A 13,881-nucleotide genomic window follows, 5' to 3' on the forward strand; every position below is an offset into this window, starting at 1 on the left:
GTTTTCCTCGATGGCGTCACCGGGAAAGGAGGAGTCTGCAGGGCTTGGACACTTATCAACCGGGTATAACTTAGACAGGCGACAGTTCCCATTCTCCCCTGCCAAGTAGGACCAAGATGGGATATGTAGTACTTCTCTACTACAGGGAAGGAGCCTTGGACGAGCAAGGCAGGAAACTGGTGCTTCCAGATTTACAGGAATTCACGCTCCTATCATTCCTGATTAATGTCCATTTAAATAATATTAATTAACTAATATTATTTAATAAATATTAATGTTTATTAGTTAATTTCCCTTGTATTCGTATCCATTCCATGTATTCATAATCCTGTTTATACTTATATCTGTTACCTAATTCATCCTTGACGAATTAAATTAATTTACTCGCAGTGCGATCCTCCACCTGCTTCCGTCCGTCCCCCCCCTCGTTGGGATTTGCGGAGTTCGAGATCTGCATCTCTAACCCATTTGGAGGAAAGCAAGTGAAAGAAAGCGAGCCCACCTCATCACTAACCCCCAGATTGATCTGCAGAGTCCTGGACCTGATAGTACAGCGGTGTCTTCTCAGCTTTAAACGGGGATGACTTTAACTCCCAGGATTGCCCAGAATTCTGGGAGCGGAAGCCCATCTAATCTTAAAGTTGCTGAGATTGGGAAGCGCTGATGCAGAGCCTGCCTCGGTAGAGACGTTTCTCCGTGTCTTGAACTCGACCGGACACAATTACGTTTAAAATAGACTTCCCTTATTATTATTTTAATTTATGGAGATTAATTCCACGCTGCTCATGCAGAACGAATTGTCTTTTTTCCCCGGCCACGCCCCGAGGCGGTCGCGTTTGGAATGACCTGAATGGCTTAGCCGCCTCCAGCTTATTTGCATGCCTCTCGCTGATAGGTTGGGTAGGCCGGTGTATTAGCGCGCAGAATTCAAATTGAACGCTTCAGGGAGCTATATAGTGTTTTGTGCGCGTTTGGCCGAAATCATGGCGGACCTTGCAGATTTGAACCCGGAGCAAATAGAAAAGTACCGCAGGTATTTCCGAAGGGCTGCATGTACGGGGAAGGGGCGCCTCCTGATTTGCTCCTGGGGAGCCATTTCTTTTTGGGTGGGCTTGGCAGGAGGGGGGGGGGGGGAATTCCACATTTCTTCCTTTTTTGTCTGCAACGGGTGTCGCCCCAAAGGTGCTTTTCTTTTGAAATTGTAGCGTTTATTATTTTTTTCCTTTGAAAAAGAAAAGCACCTTTGGGACAACCATGATCCGGATGAATGAGAATCTCAAGAAATATTAAAGGGGTCCTTTATCAGTGGGAGCTGGCTGAGGGTTAGACCAGTGGTTCCCAACGTGGGCAATTCGATTTTTAAGGTGAGGGGATTTGAACCTTGTTTACACCAAGTTAATGGCCTTTTAGACTGCTTCCGTCTGAGTAGAGTTCACTTTTTGAATAAAGTAAGCATTATATGTGGGGGGGGGGAGGAATCAGGATTTTAGAGATGCTTAGGTGGGGCATGGCCAAAAAAAGATTGGGAATCACTGGGTTAGGGAAAGCCAGGGGCCAGCAGGAGAATTATTTGGGGAAAAGAATGAGAATGTCGGTCCTGCCTCCGCTCCTGGCTTTTAAGTAAGAACGATCCTTGACTCCAGTTGGTGAGAAAAGTATTGTTTACTAAAGGTTAAGCAGAATACAATAAAAGAGTTTGCCTGTCAAAATTCCAAGTAAAGCTTTGCCCAGCTTTAAGGCTTCCCCATTGTTGTCCCCCACCCCACTCCTTTGTCCAATCGGTTTTGAATAAGTTGTTTTGGAAACGGCAGCTGCATTCTTTGCCTTCTTCCTATCAGCCAGTTCTTCTCTGCACCCACGCTCTCTTAGCTTTCGTTTTCCCCGATCTTTTAGCTTTCGCTTTCCTCCCCAAAGTCACACCATACGGTTTGGTCTCCTGGTTTCTAGGCCACTGTGCCTTAACTACTGACTGTCTTACTGTTTGATGAACTAAGCCAACTGTGACTTATTCTGCAAGATCTGGCTAAGCAAAGCACAGCTTAGAATAGTGATGTGGACTTCGACTCCCAGAATTCCCCATCCAGTTCTGGACATCCCTCGCTTAGAACAGGTGTGGGAATTTAGCCACAATATGGACAAAGTCTGTTGGCTAATAATGTCAGTGAAGGACCTTGACTGCATCTGTTGCTTTTAAAAAAACCCACCTAGAGTGAGAAAGAAGCTACATTTTGAACTGCATCCACAATCATTTGGAAGTAAGCTTTGTTTGCTGAAGGTAGAGAATATTTTTGCCAAGCTGCCTTCTTCAGGCTGTGGAACAGTTTGTAACCAGCCTTTGATAGTAGAACTCTCATGTTCAGGAGGAGGAAGGATAATATGTAATATAAAAGGAGACTGTGTGGACTTTTCAGATTTGCAGGCTTGCATGGCTTTAATCCAGGTAGCCCTCCATTTATGACCACAATTAAACCCAACATTTCTGCTGTTAAAAGAGACAGTTGTTAAGTGAATTTTGCTCCATTTTACTACCTTTCTTGCCCCATTTGTTGAGTGAATCACTGCAGTTGTGAAGTTAGTAGCTTGGTTGTTAAGTGAATCTGGCTTCCCCCAAATTAACTTTGCTGGTCAGAAGGTTGCAAAGGGAAATTAAAAACAGTCACAAGTTTTTTCAGTGCGGTTGTAACTTTAAATGGTCGCTAAATGAACTGTTGTAGGTCAAGGACTAGCTGTACTAGCCTAGAAATAAGCATTACTACTGCCACCCATCTCCGAATCCAAGGCACTTACTGTATTTTTCGGAGTATAAGATGCTCCGAAGTATAAGGTGCACCTAGCTTTTGGGGAGGAAAACAAGGGGAAAATATCTGCCTCTGCCTCCCAGCAATTTGCCTCCTTGCAACAAACAGCAAACAGTACAGAAGATATGCACTGTTTGTGATGTTACATTTCAGACTATACTTGTACAGATGCTGTTAAAATTGATGTGGCTTTCTGGAAGTTTATTTAATCTCTGCTATTTAAAAGAAGATACAATAGAACTGGGCCTCTTCAGATCAAGCATTTATTTTAAAAAGCTTCTTCATTTTGTTGTCTAGAACAATAATAAAGCAGACTTTACAAAATAAGTCTAATAATTTGAACTTTCTATAGGCATTTATAGTTATTGACTTACCTCCTTGCAGCAAACAGCCTGGTTAGCACAAGAAAAAAAAAACTGCCTCTACCTCCCAAGGCCATTATGCAGCAAACAGCAAGTTTCACTTTCAATTTCAGCAGGGGCCTCCTGATCATCAGCTGTTTCAGGCTGCAGGGATTGCCATAGCCTATTGCCGCCCACGCAAGCCCCGTTTTCCCCGTTTGCTGCAAGGAGGTAAATTGTTGGGAGGAAGAGGCCAAAGGGTATGGGGCGGTGGTTGGGTGGGACTACATTCTGTATATTAGACGCACCGAAATTTTCACCCTCTTTTAGGGTGGAAAAAGGTGCATCATATACTCTAAAAAAATACGGTATATTGCAAAGGCAGAAAACACTAAAATTTTCTTCCGTTTTTTTTTTAAAAGTTTTCTGCCCTTGAGTGTTTTTTTATTAATTGTTGTTTCTGACTTCAGAACTGTTTCTTGATATTACAGATATGTGTCTCAGGCCAAACAGGAGGCCCGAAATGGGAACTTCGAAGCATCTCTCCAATTGTTCCAACAGGCTCTTGAAATCCATTTCAGTGAAAACCTGACCGCCAAGATTAAAAAATTGGAGGACGCCCTGGCTGTGCAGGAGGAGGACGATGGCTTTGTGGATGTGTGTCAGAGCGGACTCATGCTGTATGGAGAAATTCACGATAAGCTTTTTGACTATCAGAGGGAAGGGGTTGCATTTTTGTACAAGTTGTATCGAGACAGAAGGAAGGGTGGCATCTTGGCAGATGACATGGGACTCGGGAAGACTATTCAAGTCATCACGTTCCTCTCTGGGATGTTTGACGCAGAACTCATCCATTCCGTATTGCTGATTCTCCCAGCCACCCTTCTTAACAACTGGGTGAAAGAGTTTGGCAAGTGGACTCCAGGCCTGCGGGTGAAAGTTTTTCACGGAGCCAACAAAGCTGAACGTAAAAGATCTCTGGAGCGGATCCAGAGGAGAAAGGGTGTCTTGCTCACAACCTACCAGATGCTCCTCAACAGCTGGCCACAACTTTCTAGCTTTGATGGGAAAGAGTTTGTTTGGGACTATATCATTCTGGATGAAGCCCATAAAATCAAAACCCCGTCTGCCAAAACGACAAAATCTCTGCACGCCATTCCTTCCAAAAACCGCATCCTTCTCACAGGGACTCCGGTCCAAAACAATCTCAAAGAACTTTGGGCTCTTTTTGATTTTGCTTGTCAAGGCTCTCTTTTGGGTACCATGAAAACCTTCCGGATGGAATATGAGGGCCCTATCACGAGAGCCAGGGCAAAAGACGCCACTCCTGGAGAGAAAGCTCTGGGACTTAAAATCTCACAAAACCTGATGTCCATCATTGAGCCATATTTTCTCAGGCGGACTAAAGATGAGCTCCAGAAGAAGAAAAAGGCTGAGCTTCCAAACCATCTTCCTGAAAACCAAAGCAAAGATGTTGCTCCCACCATGCCTTCTCTTCCACGAAAGAACGAGTTCATTGTATGGTTGTTCTTAGCACCCATACAAGAGGAAATATATAGAAATTTTATATCCTTGGATCATATCAAAGAGCTGCTGTTGTCTACCAGGTCCCCACTCGCTGAACTGAGTATCCTGAAGAAGCTCTGTGATCACCCAAGGCTCTTGTCAAATCGAGCATGTAGTCAACTAGGGCTGGAAGCATCCCATTACAATGAAAATGAACTTGGTGAACGTCCAGACATGAAGAGGAGTATTGAGCATGTTTCTGATGAGATGCTGATTCAGGAATCTGGAAAGTTGAGCTTCCTTGTGGCGCTGCTGGAAAGACTGCAAGACGAGGGACATAGAACTCTGGTGTTCTCCCTATCGCGAAAAATGTTGGACATTATAGAGCGCGTCTTAATTCACAGGGGCTTTAAGCTTATGCGCATTGATGGGACAGTGACCCAGTTGGCAGAGCGAGAGAAGAGAATTGGCATGTTTCAGAAAGATGGAGACTACTCTGTCTTTTTGCTTACTACTCAAGTTGGTGGGGTTGGTTTAACCTTAACAGCTGCTAGCCGGGTGGTGATTTTTGATCCCAGCTGGAATCCAGCTACGGATGCCCAAGCTGTGGACCGAGTTTACAGGATTGGACAAAAAGAGAATGTCATAATTTACCGGCTGATTACCTGCGGGACAGTTGAAGAGAAGATCTATAGAAGGCAAGTCTTCAAGGATTCCTTAATACGTCAAAGCACGGGCGATAAGAAAAATCCCTATCGCTATTTCACGATGCAAGAGCTAAAGGAGTTGTTTATATTGGAAGACACGCGAAGCTCGGCCACACAGCTACAATTGCAGTCCTTACATGCCACCCAAAGAAAAACAGACACCGAGTTGGATGAACACATTGCACACCTCTACGCGCTGGAGATATTTGGCATTTCTGACCATGATTTGATGTACACACATGAGACAGCACATGATGACGAAGCGGAAAACGAAGAAGCTCACAGGTACATTGAACACAGAGTCCAAAAAGCCCAAGAGTTGGTACAACTAGAATCTCAGCTGAATGACCAGCACATAAGAAATATCAGAAACACGACTGAAGGAGCATGGCTGAGAGATACAGACTCAGCCACCCAGCCAATAATGACACTATCCAGGTCTTCACCAGGTGAGACTCTTGGGCCATCCACACCCGAAAGGACAAGCCCAATACTTGTGGAATCACCCACACCATCCACAAAGAAACCATCAACTCCTCCAAGTCCTGTGGTTGCCCCATCTGTATTTATTAGTCCTGTTCTCAGTAATGGAGTTATTGATCTTGTAAGCGATGATGACAATGACTTTGTTAGTGATATGGTCAATTTGAGCGCTAAAATGACCAGTCTGGTTGTTGAAGACATGGATGATGAGCAAATGCTTCAGATTATTTCTAATATGGAAGATGGTTTGTCTTCAAAGGAGAAAGAACACCAATTTCCCAGCTTCCGATCATGTGATCTAAATCCTGGGACAGGTCTTGTGTCCTCTTTTCAGACTCATTCAGTATCTATCAAGGAGGACTACAGTCCTGAATCGAAAGCAATCTCTGAACTGGCTGCTGAGGATACAGATGATGAGCAAATGGTTTTCCATACCACCAATATGGATGTTCTGCATTCCAAAAACAAAGAATGTCAACCAACCAGACTGCAAGCAGATGACCAAAACAAGACTTATAGTCCTGATGATGTCATGCTCCAAACTGAGACAGGAAGTGAGCTTAAAGATGTCCAGATGAAACTGCTGCAGGATTCAATTGCGTATTCTTCTGATGATGGGATGCACCAAACTCAGGCTGATATGTCACTTGATGTTCTTCCAATCTCTAATGGAGATGCCTTTGAAATTAAGGAACTAGATGCTGTGGCACCACAGGAGACCATGGTTAGCAAAATGACTGAAAGCAGCGCATTGCCAAACTCTGGCATGAGAGAAACTGCACAGTCCAAGTATCTTGATATTTCCTCTAACTATCAGGTCAATTTCAACCTTGCCTTGGAGGATTCTGAGAATGAACCACAAGCCTTCACAGAAGAAGGCATGTTATTAGAGGAGGCAGCAAATGAAGGCTTCCAGCTGAGGTTGGATAGCTACTGTAGCTCTGGAACTGAATCACTTGGAAGAGAACATGGGAGTCTTAGAGGCCTCCAGACTAGCAATGGTGCAGAGAGCTCTGTGGTCATGGATGATTCCAACGGTCCATGTGATAGCAGAGACAGTTTTGGGCTGGGGAAAAAGAAGCGTCCTGCAATTATTGTTTCGGATGAGGAAGATGGTGAATTAATAGATGAACTGGATGAGGACAAGCCAGACGGAATTTGTATGTCAACACCAAAGGCCAACAAGCCAATGGCTGCGATTTGTTTTTCTCCCAGGATCAAATTGAGTGGAAGAAAGTCAACAGCTTCTCGTAGATCCTTCTTCGATGTGGTCTTGGAAGAAATGGAGGATGCAGCTGGAGAAGCAGGAACTGCCACCAATGTATCTAATGATAGGTCTGTTCAGCATGAGTTTGAAGAAAAGGTAACCCAAAATTACATTGGGGAAGTGTCAGAGGAATCAGAGGAGGAGCCATCTGGAGAAACACTGGATTCTGAGAGAGAATCTAGCTATTTCCATGATACAGACTCTTCAAGAGGAGAATCTTTTCTCTGAAGTCACAATATTGGGGGGATCTAAGGTTACTGTGCTTGAGTTGAATGTTTGCTCTGAAGACTTGTTCCTACCGTTGGATTTTGTTTTGGAGTGCCAGCTGCTGAAAATTAAATATGCAATTTTTTTAGGCCTGTCTTAGCAGACTCTTTTAGTTCTTTATTATGCTTTGTTGCCTTTCATTTCAAAATGAGTTCAATTTTTATCAATCACTTCCTCTTGGATATGGCCAACCTGCTGGAATTTGGAGCCTCTGTTCTCCTTGAGGTAGCTAATATTTGATTGAGTTATATCGCTTGAGACTTTTATTGAAATGATGAGGCATGGGTCTCATCCATCCATCAATCAAGCAATGATGGAGGACTGACACACCAGAGAAGGTTTGAATAACATCTAGCAATGAAAATTTGACTCATATGATCTGGTAGTAATGGCTTTTAGCACATAAGAAAAATGCTTAGACCAGTGTTTTCCAATCTTGGCAACTTTAAGATGTGTGGATTTTAAGTTTCAGAATTCTTCACCCATCTTGACTGGGGAATTCTGGGGTTTGAAGTCCATAAGAGTTTCAAGTTGCCAAGATTGAAAAACACTGGCTTAGACATTGCCAAACAAAAAGCCTAAAATGTGACTGTTTCTTTAATCAGATAATAGGAATAGCTTGATCCCTTGAAAGTAATTTTCCTGTTTTTTAGTACCCCAATAGTGCTCCCCCCCAGTTTTTATACAAATGGTAGTTGTTGACTTAAGGACAACTGAGCCCAAAATTTGCTGGAGCAGCTCTAAGCAAGATACTATATTTTTCGGACTATAAGATGTACCAGTGTATAAGAGGGGAAAAAAAGGTTATCCTCCCCAGCCTCAAGAAGTACTCTGCAGGCATCAGCAGGCTTGGAGTAAGGCAAAAACTCACCCATTTTTGCGAAAACAGGCTGTTTTTCACAAAAATGGAATGCGGGGCAGGGCTTCGGGAGGCCAAAAATGGCTGTATTCAGTTTATAAGACACACCAAAATTTCCACGCTCTTTGGGAGGGGGAGGTGCATCTTATACTCCAAAAAATACAGTAGTTAAGTGAGTTTTCTCCCATTTTACAATCTTTCTTGGCGCAGTTGTTGTGTTAGTAAGCATGGTTAAGTGAACCTGGCTTCCCCATTGACTTGCCTTGACAGGTTGCAAAAGTAGATCACATGACATTGCAACCGGCATAAAATACCCACCAGTTGCCATTGGTCCAAATTTAGATCACATGACCAACCCTATGGCTAGTGCTCAGTTGTAATTGAACATGGTCGGAAGTCACATTTTTCAGTTCCGTTCTAATCGGTCATCAAAGAAATGATTGTAAATTGAGGCCCACCTGTAAAACTTTTTCCCCCTGACTAGCAAAGTCAAAAATATGGCCTACTCTTCTCATTCAACGTAATTTATTTGGTTTTGCCCTAAAGATAGTTCCAGAGACTGTTGTGATTCATCAATTTTGGTTTATGGTAGAATGAACAGGAAGCAGTCCATTATGGCTTGTTCAGCAAAGTATACTTTAAAAAGGCCATGATTTAGCACGATACGTTAGAATAGGATAGCAGAGTTGGAAGAGACACAGAGTTGGAAGAGACGTTGGAGGTCTTCTAGTCCAACCCCCTGCTTAGGTAGGAAACCCTACACCACTTCAGACAAATGGTTATCCAACATCTTAAAAACTTCCAGTGTTGAAGCACTCACAACTTCTGGAGGCAAGCTGTTCCACTGATTAATTGTTCTAATTGTCAGGAAATTTCTCCTTGGTTCTAAGTTGCTTCTCTCCTTTATTTGTTTCCACCCATTGCTTCTTGTCCTATCCCCAGGTGCTTTGGAGAATAGCTTGACTCCCTCTTCTTTCTGGCAGCCCCTGAGATATTAGAACACTGCTATCATGTCATCCCTAGTCCTTCTTTTCATTAAGCTAAACATACTCAGTTCCTGCAACCATTCATGTTTTCACTCCAGTCCCCTTACCATCTTTGTTGCACTTCTCTGCACTCTTTCTAGAGTCTCCACATCTTTTTTAGATTGTGGCGGCCAAAATTGAATGCAGTATTCCAAGTGCAGCCTTACCAAGGCCTTATAAATTGGTATTAACACTTCACGTGATCTTGAGTCTATCCCTCTGTTTAAGCAGTCTAGAACTGATGTTGATTCAGTTTGTGTGAATAACAGCTACCTCTTAACTCCACATGCAGTCTTGTCATTTTGGCTGTGTGAAAGCACAGGAGAATCAGATCTGAATCTTTATCTTCTTTATGCCTGATTCTGAGCCAATGGCCTTTGCTGCTTTCATACATAGTCCTAAGTTTTAGTTTGCTTAACTATGGCTTGCAGACTAAGCCTCCTCCTGGCTGGGTTCACACAACACTAAAAATTTCATGCATTGTAAAAAGGTAATAGCTGGCTTATACCTTAACCTGCTTTGTGGTTGCGTTGGAAAATGAGGCTGGGGAAATAGGTTTTCTTAGCTTGAAGATCAGCAGAAAGAAGAAAATTTACTTTGCTTCTTCCATGGACTGTTTTGGTTAGAGGTAGAAACAGACAAAATGCAAAATAGGAGTTGGAAGGGACCTTAAAGGTAAAGTTAAAAGGTTCTCCTCACATATATGTGCTAGTCATTCCAGACTCTAGAAGAAAGAATGTTGTTATGGCTAAAGGCCAACAAGCCAATGGCTCCGATTTGTTTTTCTTCTCGTCAATCCTTCGATTGGCTCTTGGAAGAAACGGAGGCTGCAGCTGGAGAAGCAGGAACCGCCAGCCATGTATCTAATGATAAGTCATTAGATGCCCATTGTGATGTCATGTGATCTACTTTTGCAACCTTCTGTCAAGGAAAGTCAATGGGGAAGCCAGATTCCCCATTGATAGCCAAAGGAGAAGCTGCCCCCTTTTCAGACTCATTCAGTATCTATCAAGGAGGACTCCATACTTAACCTTTTTTAAATGTTACATTTACATAATATATTACATACATATATTACTTCTTCTTTTGACCTATACATCCATTGGTAAAACCTATTCCAAATCTCCTAGTATTCTGTCTCCTTTATTTTTTAGTTCCAGCGTTAGTCTATCACATTCTGCACAGTCTAATATTTTCTTTTTTATTTCCCTTTCTAGAGGTGTGTTCTCAACTCTTCCATTGTTGGGCATAAACTATTCTCGCTGCTGTTATGCTATATAATGTTAAATATGTTAACCCTTTACTTTGACCTCCTTTTATAATTCCTAATAAGAATAGTTCCAGTTTGAATTCCAATTTCTCTCCGGTCATTTCTTCCAACCACATTGGAATCCTTCGCCTGTAGTCTTTTGCCTTTCTACATGTCCAACACATGTGGTAGTAGGTGCCCGGTAGTTGGTCACATTTCCAGCCATTAGGTAATAATTTTTTATATAGGTTTTCTTTATACGATGTGGCTAGAGTTAATTTCCTATTACTTTCCCACAATTTTTCCCACTTTTCCAATTCGATATTATACCCAAAATTCCTTGGCCAATCTATCATTGTCATCCATGAATACTCTTCATTGTAGTAAGGTAGAATAACAACCTTGAAAGCCTATTCAGTTTTCTCTCTCTCCCATTTTCTAGTAAAATCAAGCAGGGTTATTTTACATTCCTCACGTTTCCCTCTTTCTTGGGACTGCATAAAAACCTTTCTCCGTGCCCTCCCGTCTTCATAGCTGGTTCCTTCTTATGACCAAGGTCAACTCTACTTTTTTTTTTCAACAAAGGAGTTTGTACCAACCCACAATAACGTTAGGATTTGCCAGTGATACCGTACAGTAGGGGTCCTCAGATTAAGGCCCGTGGGCTGGATATGGTCTGCCAAAGCCATTAATCTGGCCCATATGGGAACACGAGGCTGCCAACCTCACCCCACCCCACCTACCCACTGGCCCCCATCCACTTTCTGGAGGCCAAAAATGGGATGCACAGAGGCCCCAGGAGGCAAAAAACGGGCCCGTTTTGGGGTGGCAGGGTGGTTCTGAAAACTGAGGAAGCCAAAAACAAGCCTGCATTTGGCCTCTCCGGCCTCCAGAGAGACGGAGAGAGAAAGAGACACACACACACACAAACAGAAGTCCCTCAAACACACTTCAAGGCAGCCACATCCCTTCACTAACCTGCTTTCCACCCCCAGGAGCATTACAAATTAAAGTTTAATTTGGGTGTATAGTTTAATGGACTAATAAATTGGCCATGCCCACCCCGTCACTTGACCACCTAGTCACGCCCACCCAGTCACATGACCATTTAGCCACGCCCACCCACCCAGTCCAGGCCCCCAACAGTCTGAGGAACTGTGAATTGGCCCCCTGTTTAAAAAGTTTGAGGAGCCCTGCTATACAGTGTATGAACTTAACCAACATCCTGGCCCAATTTTTTTTTAGAATTCTTGTTACAGGTTCCATCTAATTTGAGCTGTTTTGTGATGCCAGTGCTATTTCTGGGGAGCATTTATGTAGCATGGAACTGTCAGGGAGCTTGTGACTATCATTTATTCCATTTCCTCTCTATCAAGGACCAGGTGGGTGGCCAGCATCCCTGTCCCAACAATATACTTTTGTGCTTCAGAAAGGAAGCATCCAATCCTGTCCGAAGTGCACTTCCTTCCTTTGGAGGGTTTAAATATAGAAGCAACTAAGGTTCCTGCTTTCCTTCCATCTATGGATGAGTCACCTCTCCTTGATGTCATGTCTCAGAAAAGGCAAGTGAGCTTCGACGTCATTGGAGGTGGCAGCTGCAGCCTTATCATGTCCTATTGATCTCCCATTCCATCAGAGAGAGGGAGGGAGGGAGAGAAAGAGAGAGAGAGAGAGAGAGAGAGAGATAATGGAGGAGGAGGAGATAGATGATAGATAAATTGATTGATTGATGATAGATAGATGATTGATTGATTGATAGATGATAGATAGATAGATGGATGGATGATAGATAGATAGATAGATAGATAGATAGATAGATAGATAGATGATAGATAGATGATAGATAGATGATAGATAGATAGATGATAGATAGATGATAGATAGATAGATAGATAGATAGATAGATAGATAGATGAGGAGATAGACAGAGCTTTTGGGTGCTCCATGTCATTCTGGTTTCTCTCTCCGTTGATGTCACCAGTTTTGTCTTTGTTGTCAAGGTTCCAAAGAACATTCCCAATGAAATAAAATTCCAAGTTCCTCCAAGTTCCAATTTATTAGCGATGTCATGTTGGCAAATCCGAATCTGAAAGCTTCCAGGTTTTCCCCATCCAGTTGAAAGTTCACAACCCTTGCCCCACCCGCCCACCCCAAGTTCATCACATGGTCCAACCCAGGGGTGAAATTCAGCAAGTTCTGACAGGTTCTGGAGAACCGGTAGTGGAAATTTTGAGTAGTTCGGAGAACCAACAAATACCACCTCTGGCTGGCCCCGCCCCCATCTATTCTCTGCCTCCCGAGTCCCAGCTGATCAGGAGGGAATGAGGATTTTGCAGTAGTCTTCCCCTGCCATGCCCAGCAAGCCACGCCCACAGAACCAGTAGTAAAAAAAATTGAATTTCACTACTGGTCCAATCCAATACTCCAACGCAACTGGAGACAATCTTCAACCACTCCCATCCAGGTGCAGGCAAGTGTCCTTGGTTCTCAGAAGAAAGAATGTTGTTATGGCTAAAATCCACCGCTCCAAGCAAACCAAATTCAGTGGCAGTCAGGAAGCTGGTTTCCAACCTGACATTCATACTGAAAGCTAAGCCAGAGAGCTGGTTTCCAAAACCAGGGTTAACCTTCCTTTCCAGACAGCACCAAAGGAGCAGCTCTTCAAATCCTTTTTGTCTTCCATGACTGGGATCGTCCTGAATTGTCCTGAAGCTGGGATGTAATCTTAGTCATTAATGTGCTGCTTATGACTGTTTACTCAACACACTTAACCTTGGATGAGGTTTACTCAGCCCAGTTCTTTACCTAGGAGATACTGATATACAGGGAGTCCTAGATTTACGATCACGGCCAGGTCCAAAATTTCTGTGGCTAAGGGAGACAGTTAAGCGAACTCGCCCCATTTTATGAACTGCCTTGCCACTGCTGTTAAGTGAATCACCGCAGCTGTTAAGTTGGTAACACGGTTGTTAAGTGAATCTTTGAGTTTGCTTGTCAGAAGTTTGCAAAAGGGATTGTATGACATCCCACCAACATCATGAATAGGAGTCAGTTCTCATGGGTCTGAATTTTGATCATGTGACCACAGGGAAGCTGCAACCGTTGTAAGGGTGAAAAATGGTCATCAATCACCTTTGATGTTGTGATGTTGAACAGCCATCAATGAACTGTTGTAAGTCAAAGACTATCTGTATAAGCTAAGTTCATTGGTAAAATATACCTTCCTTCACTGACTCTCTAAAGCAGGGGTCCTCAAACTATGGCCCACTGAAGTCATTAATCCAGCCCACTCAGGACCATGAGGCTGTCCCCTCCTAATTGCCCCACCTACCTGCCAGCCCTCACTCATCTTCTGGGGGCCAAGAAGGCCAAAAATGGA

At 43.2% G+C, this 13,881-nt stretch overlaps 1 protein-coding gene across 1 annotated transcript; it reads left to right on the forward strand.

The window, feature by feature from the left end:
* Positions 1–876: 876 nt before the first annotated feature.
* Positions 877–7,455, forward strand: LOC309397764 (DNA excision repair protein ERCC-6-like). Its single transcript, XM_081964072.1, has 2 exons — positions 877–1,033; positions 3,631–7,455. Exons 1-2 carry the CDS (start codon positions 984–986, stop codon positions 7,328–7,330), a joined length of 3,750 nt encoding a protein of 1,249 aa, XP_081820198.1. The 5' UTR covers positions 877–983; the 3' UTR covers positions 7,331–7,455.
* Positions 7,456–13,881: the final 6,426 nt, after the last annotated feature.

This window comes from Natrix helvetica, assembly GCF_964273705.1.
Source record: "Natrix helvetica genome assembly, chromosome: 11".
In the NCBI taxonomy this organism is placed as follows: Eukaryota; Metazoa; Chordata; class Lepidosauria; order Squamata; family Natricidae; genus Natrix; species Natrix helvetica.

Bases quoted from the DNA above. Each gene is read 5' to 3' on its own strand.
- LOC309397764 (XM_081964072.1), top strand. From the start codon at position 984: ATGGCGGACCTTGCAGATTTGAACCCGGAGCAAATAGAAAAGTACCGC. The intron at 1,034-3,630 runs GTATTTCCGAAG...TTGATATTACAG, and splicing joins CAAATAGAAAAGTACCGCAG to ATATGTGTCTCAGGCCAAAC.